Raw genomic sequence first — 10,356 nt, forward strand, 5'->3', positions numbered from 1 at the left:
ATACAATAGGGATCCTGCTGCTGGTGTGATAGCAGGTGGTAGATGACCTTATCTAGCTGTGTTGGAGGACTGGGTGTTCGTTGCCTTATTGGTAGGCAAGACATCCAGCCTTGTTCCGCACGATTTTATTGCAAAACCAGTGCTTATTATGTCTGCAGGCGCAGCCTTTGCTGTGTAGTCAGCCTTGTAGAGAGAGATGGGGTTCTTTGAATTCCCTTAAAAAACTCACCGAGATTAGGTGGAGGAGAAATGATCTTCTGTACTTCTGCCTCGAGAGGGAGCAGCGAACCAGTGGAATATGGTTGGTGCATTTACAAGAAATGTGAAGTAATTCCTTTACTTGCATCAAATCTCCTTGTTTACAAGTGTGTACTTGCTACAAAATTTGTAAGGTCAAATCAATCTTCCAAATGTTCTTTCTACTTGAGGAATAACCATGAATTATTATACATATATACACAGGTGTGTACACCTACATAAAAAAAAGTTTTCTTAATAGTGCCTATTATGTAGCTCATGTGTGACACCCTTGTTGATACCCATCTATTTGCAGCATCTTTTTATCAGAGTCTTTTATTCCTTTTAAGGTTTTTGCACATCCTTTAAAAAAAAAAAGGGGGAGGGGTTTAAGAAAGAAGTTGTAGAAACTACCAGTCAGAAGTATATTAGTACTGCTTCAGTTCTGGGGGCTAAACTTCTATTTGCCTGCCAGTGGTGTTTTTGGAAAGCAAAATGAAAAATTTGATCTACTTAATTTCCTACAAAATAGGAAAGAACTAGAAATCACTGTTTTAAATAGGCTTTCATATTTAAATCAAAATTACACCACAGCAAAATGAAGTAAAACCAAATACTTTGGTAGCTGAAAACTGTTCTTGCCTTCTATGAGAATGGTACTAATTTAAGCTGATGATATTAAAAAAAAAAATATGTGTGTGAACACACATGCCTTGGCAAAATTTGGATGAAAATTAATTTCTTCCCCTTGCTTTGCTGTTGAATTACCCTACTGGCATCTGGGAACCTGCAGTCAAGGAATGCTCAACCTTCCCCAGTATCCTTCCAATTCTTGGCTGGTTCCTTTCCACCAGATCAAGGGGAAGAAAGCTGGTCTCTGCAGGAGATCCTACATTTAGGTCTTAATACTCCAGCAGAATTTAACAGAGATCTCCATGAGTGACTTGAGAAGCAACTTTGTTGAAACACAATGATTAAATGTTGTTATGAAGTGTTTAGCAAGCTGTGCTCTGTCTCACTGTGCTGAATGGGAGGGTTTACTCACCTCGTGGACCAGGACTCATCCCAAGAAGCCCAGTCTCTTGCACAAACTGTTTTCTATACCAGATAATACTTCTATATGTTAGTATTTGCAGCAGAGGAGGAGTTTTTTGCTCTAAGACCTTCTTAAGGGTGGAATAGCTTCTTTTCTCCTCGTGCAGAACGCATACTTGACTGCGTAAGATACCAAAACATCTCCTCCTATGTGTTCACCTACTAATGTAGTGATGCTCCAGACTTTTTTTTTTTTTTTTGGTAAGCCGTGTGAGTGCTGCCGCTGAGGTATTGTTCTCTCACGGGTGGTCAGAGCGGAGTCAGGCTGCGTGATGAGTCCCCCCAGTAAACTGATGAGCCTAAAATGTTGGTGACCTGATACGCTGTGAGACAGCTGACCTTATTGGCTTCCTTACCAGCCTAGCCAAGTGTGAGGGATGGAGTACTGAGAAATCAGGAGTTTATTACCCTGACCATGGATGGTTAACTGCTCAGATACTGTATTGTGCATCAGTGATTATCCTAAACTTCTTCGCTGTTCCTTGAAGACAGTCATATTCTACAAATTTACAGATAATGGTATAATTCAGAAACAGATTTTTCTTTTTTAGCAAAAAGAAAATCTTATATTTATTTACCATGGGATTATCTTTTAAGTCTCTCTGATTTTTAGCTGCTGGAAATGTTGCAGATTTAACATCTCGAGCATACAGTAACGCAATTTTTGACTTTGCATTGTGTGTTAGTATATCAAAACAGCAGGATAATGGAGGCCAATTTTCAGATAACATTTAAATCTTTACGATCCTTACAGCAGAGAAGGCAAATCTATTAGAATAATGTTGGTCTACCCTTAAGTCCAAATACAAGTGACTTCGCTAGTCGAAGAAGATTCTGAGAGTAAAATGGCCAGTTATTATTAGATTTGAGAGCTTTTTGAGTTAGAAAAGTTTTGCCCTATCCAAGATCCAGCATGTAGCAAGAGGAAAAAACAAGACAATTTGAGAAGTATTTGCCACTGTCCAGAAGCTTCTCTCTATCTGTGTAGGTGAGTTGAAGCTTAAATACAGGTCACTAGGAAGGATATGACACTGTGGCTTTGCTCAGTGACAGCCACCATGTTGTGAAGTCACATCATGGGCCCTATTAACTTCCTCTACAGTTTTGGCACTGGCGGGCTTCTTGGTGGTATGGGGTATGAGAAAAACTAATTAAAAAAAAAAAAAAAGTGACAAAACCTTGTTGAAAGTGAATGACTGAAAAAGCAGCCCCTCTTCCAAATGTGAGTCTACCGCACAATCCACTGTTAATACAGTTCCAGTTTCATAAACAGGAACTGGTTTATTTATTGAAACAATGCCTTTTCCTGTTAGAGTTGCTATTAAATTTCTGCAAAATGCCCCCTTTTTCAGGCAGTTATTTTTAGCTCTTACGATAGTATAGGGTAATGGAGGGAGATAAGTGCTTCTTTTTGGGTAACGTGTCAAATAATATTCTTTCTTTTAACCGTCTGAGTAGTATTTCTTCATCAAACCATATACAAGGTTTTACACTTCATAATTGGAGTAAATTCCTAACATAAATTTGATGGTTAAGAGAACTATTAATTGTTGATTGCTATCCATGTCAACCATAATTCTGTAAATTTGACAGACCAAACAAGATACCTGTGTTTAAAATTACGAGCAGAAAGGCATGACAGGCAAAACGTTGTCAGGTTGATGGGGTTTTTCAGATGGCTGCAGATAACGTAACAGTAAGTCACCTGCAGGAGGTGGTTTTCCATGTCCATAAAACCTTAGAGAGCACCTCAAGGGTTTTAACTTAAGCCTGTGCAAAGGAAAATGCCTTTCTGTCTTAACTTTCAGTCAAGATTGGGGTTTTTTTGAACATTAGTCAAGACTGTAGCACTGCAGCCTGCATTCTCCATGAACACATCATTCTGATGGATGAAAGAGTTTTCAAAAATATCTGCGTCCTTTAAAGCTTGCTGAGAGGGGGAGCCGATCCAGCTTTTGAGGAGCATGGGACAGTGGGTGTACTGCCTGGGGGTGCAACAGCAGTGGCATTGGGAGGATGCGCTGTGTGAAAGCAGGCAGTGGTGGACATGGTGCAACATTTCACAGATATGTGGGAGATCCAGTGGGAAGTGATAAATGCTGCGCACTAGCAAGGTGTTCACAGGCACATGCTCTTCTGTTTATATTATTTATGGTATTCTCCCATGTAATTCCTACCAGTTAACTGGAACTGTATATTGGGATTGTAATGCAAATTTGCAATCTCTTTCCACTTAAACTAGCTAGTGATTTATTTGTTACCAGCCAGTTCGTAGTTTCACCCATTGTGAGCTGACCTACCAGCAGTCTGCTTGGTGTTGTATAGGTTTATAACTCAGTCCCTGCTATGAAGATCTTACAGGTTGCATTTATTTACTCAGAATACTGTGTTTTTAAAAACAGAAGCAGCATGGGAGGCTGGGAAAGGTTTACCTTAGTCTATCTGCTGTTGATAATTTTTTCTATTTTTTTTTTTAGCAGTCACTTTTCAGACCTCTTCCTGTTTATTGAAAACTTTGTGTTCATCTTCACTATTTGAAGATTTGATGAATGGTGCCAAACTTTAGAATGGGGTAGATTCATGGGTTTGGGTTTTGGAGATGGTTGGGGTTTTTGTTGTTTGTGATAGCTATGCCTAATTCAGTGAAATTTTACTGTTGTTGGAGCTTGTACTATCCTAAATGTTTGTGTCTCAGACCTGGCTTATATTCCAAATGCTGCCAGAAGATACAAATTACCTTTTGTTCCTTGTCAGTGTGTTGGGTGATTCCCTAAGCCTAGAATTAATGAGAGTGTTCTTGGCCTTGATAGTCATAGAAAGAATACACATCATGCAGATACTTTTCTTTTTTTCTTCCTTTTGCTCCCACCTAATCTTTGTTGTCCATTTTGAGAGAATCTGCAGTTAGACACTGAAGCCTTGTTCTGTCTGCAAGTCTAGTCCCTGGATGGGAAGATGCTTGCTGTATTTCTGTTTTTAAAGTCCAGTTGTTACAAATGACTGGCCAATGAAGGGGAATGCAGAGATGGGTAAAACTCGTTTATTTGTTTTCATTCTCTCTGGTGTCATTCAGAGAACATAAAATCATACCAGAGAGATCAGTTTGATAAAAGAATATATGGTAACCTCTGTGAATTAATAAACTTGGTGGGAGGCAGACTAGTAAAATACCACTGGTCCTGTTCATTTAGCTGTGATCTTAGACTGGAGGCCTAGCCAAATGGGACCTGCCAAGCAACATTGTGTTTATTTAGGAGTAAATATAACAGTGAGCAAAGCAGGGAGTTGAGAGGCCAGGCAATGAGTTCAGATTAATTTGATTGTATTTTTGAGATACTTGAGTGTTAGGGGAGCTGGCAGGTAAAAGACACTGGTTGATGTGTTTTGGAGGCTGGTAATTTCTAAGTGAACATAATTGCTTACACTTCAGCTGTGACTATCATGTTAATAATGGCAACTTTTACACTGCCCACTTTAAACTCAATCTGTTTGCAGTCCTTGATTAAAAGAAAAAGCCAGAAGATACCTCCAGTATCCAGACACCTCTGGACTTCAGTCTTCCGGCAGCTCGTAGCACTTGAATACTGCATTATAGTTTGCCTACCTCCAAGCTAAAGAAAAAAAAAAAATCTCTGGCCTGTCAAAGAGTGGCAGCACTGCCTTGGCAGTGGCATAATTCACTTGGAGGCCTGTACATTTTGAAAAATTCTTTCTGAGAGCATTTTGTTTTATTACATTCAGTGTAAAGAGTACCATTGCCTTTTTTTTTTTTTTTTTCTGGGAGAGTGGGATATTTTTTTTCCCCCCCCTAGCCTTTAGGTTGGTTGCAGGGGGGAGGAGGCTCCTCTTTTTACTAGTGTCTTGTAAAATTAAATTTAACACAGTATTCTTGTGTGACTGCCTATCAAGCCGAAAAGCTTGTATTTCTTATACCCCAGAAGTTTCTTGGAGTGGGGAAAAAAATTATTATAAGCTTTTTATCCACAGTCACCTTAGTTGGTGGCTGGAACAGATAGGAATTCCTTTACTAAAGGAATTTCAGTATGATAAAGAACCTGCAAGGCCAGCAGGAAAACCAGCGAGGTCAAAAAGGTACCTGAACTGTATAAGGCAAGTTTGCATCCTCAGCAGCTTGTGCTCCTGAAGTAATCTTCCGTGTTTGTTTCCCTTTACTTATCTCTCTTCGGATGTCTCCTATTTTAAACTTGAGATCAAACCTGCTGGCTACTTTTTTAATGCTCTGTGGCAGTGTCTAGTTGTCAACTATTTCCATCAGCAGTCGCTGAACTGGAGGATGAAGCATCCAGGTGAGAGGGATGCAGGGAGGCATTAAGAGAAGCTGCATCCTTTGCTGCTGCCCAGGGAGGTGTGTGGCACGTGCAGAATTACCCAGTGCAACAAAAGCAATCTGCCCACCTGAGTATGTGGGTTTGGGCTACAGAACAAACCAGGATGAGGAGAGTTGCCAGCTGGAAATCATCATATTTGCACAGGAAAATGCAAAATAAACGAATACTGGACTAGTCCAGTTTTTAAAAGAAATTAAGAAGCTTTTCTGTATTCACCGTTGTAGCTTACTGCAAAAACAGGAGATGCGTGTTGATATTTTTAAAAATAGGTGAGCACCTTTGTTTTTCTCAAAGCATCGTTACTCAGTCTGCTGTTATTTTTAGAGGGTGTCCCTCCACCAAACTGGCACCTTTCTGAAGAAGCTTGGTATGTGGCAGCTTTCCCTCATTAAACAGGCAGGGCTGAGTGAGCCCTTCTGAGGAAAACTTGGCAACTCCTACATAATTAAATTTGCAACCTCCAGCAATTTACAAATAAGCATCATCACAGAGGATTTGCATCTCTCTCCTCTGAATATTGGGGGGGGGGGGGGAGGAACATGCAGTACCAGATCCGTCCCTGTGGAGCTTACACTCCTGTGTGCTTATTTAGGTTTTTGTCACCTTTGGGTTTATCAAATACTTTTAGTAGTCGTTAGAAATTAGTCTTGGTTATCCTGGATTTAACAAACTAGACCCAGCATATCTAACTTCTCAGGTGACCTTCAGTGGATGCCACCCCTCAGCAGATGAGCAGCATTTGCCTGCACTGCTGTGGAAGCATTTTGCTTTTCTTCTAAGAGAAATATTTAGTAAACACTTGTGTTTAATGTCAATGCATTAGTCATACTTAAATATCGTAGTGACACCAGTTGTGTGCTGAAAATGGGAGTATGTAACCCCAAGACAGTAATTTCAGTATTCCTATATCAAGTTGACTAATGCAATTAATATTTGAGAATACTTAAACAACATTGGCTATAAAGTGTGAAGTCTCTAATGCTTTTTGGAAGGAACTTTCCAGCTTTCTGTTCATAATAAATTAAAAGTGTGAAATTACATGTCTTCCTAGAAAAAAATATGGGTAGCCCCACAATGTTAACTTCTTTTAGGATTTCAAGTAAGAAAAGATAAGTTGTAAAATTAACATTCCTGATCAGTTGCCAATTTCAGATTCTTTGTGCTATTTATAAGTCAGCCAGCTTCTGCTTTTTTACTTAAGTGGCAGGTTCCTCTTTGACAAGAACGAGGAGATTTTTTTCCTATTAACATCAAATTGAAGGATGAAGAAACTGCTCATGCTTCTGTTTTCATCTGCAGAAACAAAAAGGGAGAAGGAAAAAAAAACCAAAAAAACAGAAAAGTAAATGCTTGATTTAGATAAGTGTAGTAATTTTCTGGGCAAGTTAATAAAAGTTCACAGTATCATTTAGATTAATCTGTTATTTCCTTCTGCTAGTAGGCTGGTTTTTTACTTACAGTAAAACAGAGGAAGTTCAGCATGTTTATATTTAAACCTGCACTACTGAGTCAAGTCTCAAAGGAGTTTAGAAGTGTTAATAGTGCAACCTGAACTTTTAGGTTTCAGCTGCGAGTATCACAGACTTCTTGGTTTGAAGATCAGTTAAAATCTACTGCAGGCTTGCAGACCTTGATCACTTTGTCTGCTCGGGAAATTTCCTTGTATAGGGAAATACAGAAATAGTTCTCCTGCAGCAGGCAGGGAAACAGCAGCAGGGAGCAGAACTGTGGAGCAGGGATCCCCACTGCAGCACAGGTCCTCGGGGTCCGTGATGGGGGGGCGGAAAGCAGTCAATGCTTGGTTTTAGTGTTCTCTTCCTTCCATCTGTGCAGTCTGTCCCGGTGAGAGATCAGTAACTTGTATGGCTGTCATCCCTCAAGAGGGGTCATACTAGCCATCGTGGAGAGGAGAAAGTATTGTTGCTTCAGTCTAAAACATAAAGTCTGCTGCAAAATGTTGTCTGTAATCATTAAGCATTAAAGGTGTGCACCGGACTCGGTCAACAGAGCATGAACAGTGAAATTCGCACTCCAGTGATCGTAAACAGGAGAGCTGGGACCGGTGCTGGCTGAGGGGCTCTCCCTGCCTGCAGTTACTCAGCTGCCTGCAGCCTTACCCTCAACACTGAGACTCCACTGAGCATGACAGCTTTTTGTTGTTGTTCTTGCAATAGCAGCAACAAAAAACCGCAGTTGTTTTTTGTGAGCTTTTCTGCCTGTTTAGTTTTCTGTGATTGTCATGTCCCCTCCACCCACACACACACACCCCCTGCTGCCCCTCTTCACTGCAACCTTTATGCTTTGGTCCAGGATTTGGTTCTACTCTTCCCCCCAAACTTGGGGGTTTGACACTTTCACAGCACACTTTACAGCTTGCTTTTTGCCACCACTGGGTGTCTCAAATGCCAAATACCCTCCAAACCGGAGTCTACTGTATCTCTCCGCAGCACCACGGCATGTGGAACCATGAGTGTTTATCTTTAGTTCTGAAGTCCTCTTATTTTCACGACTTGGGGGGAGGGGGACTTTTCAGTCACAAGAAAGCTATGAACGACTTCTGTGAGTAAAAGGACATATGGAAAGGGGAACCAGTGGCATTAGGTGCCAAGGACTTTGTCACCAATATTAAGAGCAAAGATGTGTTTTATGTGATATTTCATGAATGTATAAAATGTTTGGGGTTTTGCCTCTTATTTCCTGTGCACTGATTGATTTGCTTTTTGTTCTTTGTTTTTCAGGTGGCTTCCTTAGCAGGGCCAGGAGGGAAAGTTGAAATAGAACAAAATTTTCTCAACAACAAACTGAAGACCATAACAGCTTATTTTGGTGATCTAATAAGGCATGACATCTCCTAAAATCTGTGGATTCTTCCAAACCCAGCCTTCCTTACTGCTGCTTTGCTTAAGCTTTTGTACAGCTGGCTGGTCAAAAATGTCTTAAAGTCATTTTCTGCTTTAATTTCTGTTTACATAAATTTGTTCTGTTTATTGCTGCTGTCAATAAATGTTTTATAATAATTTTGACAAAATTGTAAACATAGAGGAGCTGTAGGAAGAAAGGTCTTTATAAAATGCAGTTTTGCAAGGTTCAGGTCCAACTATTGAAAAAAACAGTTGAAGAGGAGTTTGGGATTTGCAGCTCTCACGTGTGCTGCTTCTGTAATTAATTGCTCTGATTTTGAGCATTCAGAGGGTCAAAAAGAATAGCCTGAAAGCCACCATGTGTCAAGAACTGCTGTCTGTGCTTGAGAAACAAAAGTGCCTGAACATCAGGTGGAATTTGACCGTCAGGTACACCACCAGAGGTGAACGTCTGGCTACATGCTCACTGGGAAACTTTTTTGAGTTTTCTTTGTAGGATGAAGGTCCACGCATTTTGCACGGTGAGTACTCCCTTGTTACAGGGAGAGAGCAGGGCGTGTGTGTGGCTGGCAGCAGGCCTCTACCCTCTGGCTTTTGTTACTGATTTTTTCCTCCTTGCGAGCTCTCTGTTACAAAGATATGTTGAAGAAACCTGACTGGAGGTTTGTCTCAATAACCAGATGGGTATGTGTGTGTTCCCCCTCTTTGTGACCCTTTTGGATCCTTGCATAGGCTTTAGGAAGGGTAGAGAGAACCCGCTCACCCTGGTAAGGGGTCTGTGCTCCTACTCGGGGGTTTGGGGGGGAAGAGTGGCTTTTGGGTACTTCTCCAAGCAGAGAAAGAGGCAAGCATCTAAGGGCATGGGTGTGGTACTCTCACTAAAATGCACTTACGGTAGGTACCCAAGAGATACTTTGAGTAAGAGTGTAGCAATACAGTTTGTAAGACAACAAATGAGTGCTTCTCCTCAGCTTGGAGGGCAGCAGAGACTAAGCGCTAAACGATGCGTTAGTGCTGACAAACAAAACTACAGAATAACCAAATAAGAGGTGGGTTGTTTTTTTTTCTTTTGCCCCTGTAAAGAATGAAATCCAACTCCTCAAATCAGTTGGGAGGTCAAAGTGTTTGTGTGTATATGGGATGTTAAAAAACACATATGCAACCTGACTCAGTGCAGGTTTGCAATGCAGTGAAATAGCACTTGAGAGATAATTTTTTTCTAACTTTACTGCCCATCCAGTACCAGACAAGTGCTGAGCTCTTAAAGACTGTTAACATCCATGCTTCATGTAAGGTGTTTTGGATTACTTTTAAGAATTTGCATCGCTGTGATTTGCCACTTTACTACAGCAAGGAGGAAGTGCTGTGATAGTGCCAGCCTCTGTGTCAATATTTAAAGGGAATCATAAAGGAAAGAAAAATTACCTGCTCTTCAGTATTCCTTAAATGTTTGCTACTATGAGGCAGGGGAGGTTGGCAAGAACGCTAGTATTACAGGAGGTCCAAACCTACTGTAGCAGTGGTGCATGAATGTAATGATGCTGTTAAACTTTCTCTGCAAGCTACTAAAAAAACCTGAGAGGGTCGTGAGGCCAGTTGAATAATTTATACTGTGTATGTCACAGTACTCTGTACACTAAAATTTGGCTGTATTGGGCTTATTGCTGCTTACTGAAATACCATTGTCTTATTCTTTTCCTCTTTCCCTCGCTAAAGTTGAGTAGCTTTGGAAGCATTTTGAGGCCTTGCTGATGCTGCTTCTGTAAAAGGAGGGTCTGTGGGGGAAATACCAGTGAATTTACTTTTACCTTCAG

General features: G+C 40.7%; 1 protein-coding gene across 2 annotated transcripts in view; it reads left to right on the plus strand.

Moving 5' to 3' along the window:
• Nucleotides 1-9,194, plus strand: part of TGS1 (trimethylguanosine synthase 1) — a 29,060-nt gene extending 19,866 nt beyond the window's left edge. For both annotated transcript variants that reach the window (XM_040586966.1, XM_040586967.1), the window contains exon 13: nt 8,420-9,194. In XM_040586966.1, the coding sequence (XP_040442900.1) occupies nt 8,420-8,536 (117 nt within the window). In that variant the 3' untranslated portion in view covers nt 8,537-9,194. The remainder of the gene's footprint in view (nt 1-8,419) is intronic.
• The last annotated feature ends 1,162 nt before the right edge of the window (nt 9,195-10,356 follow it).

Source organism: Falco naumanni, chromosome 3 (assembly GCF_017639655.2).
Source record: "Falco naumanni isolate bFalNau1 chromosome 3, bFalNau1.pat, whole genome shotgun sequence".
NCBI classification, from domain to species: domain Eukaryota; kingdom Metazoa; phylum Chordata; class Aves; order Falconiformes; family Falconidae; genus Falco; species Falco naumanni.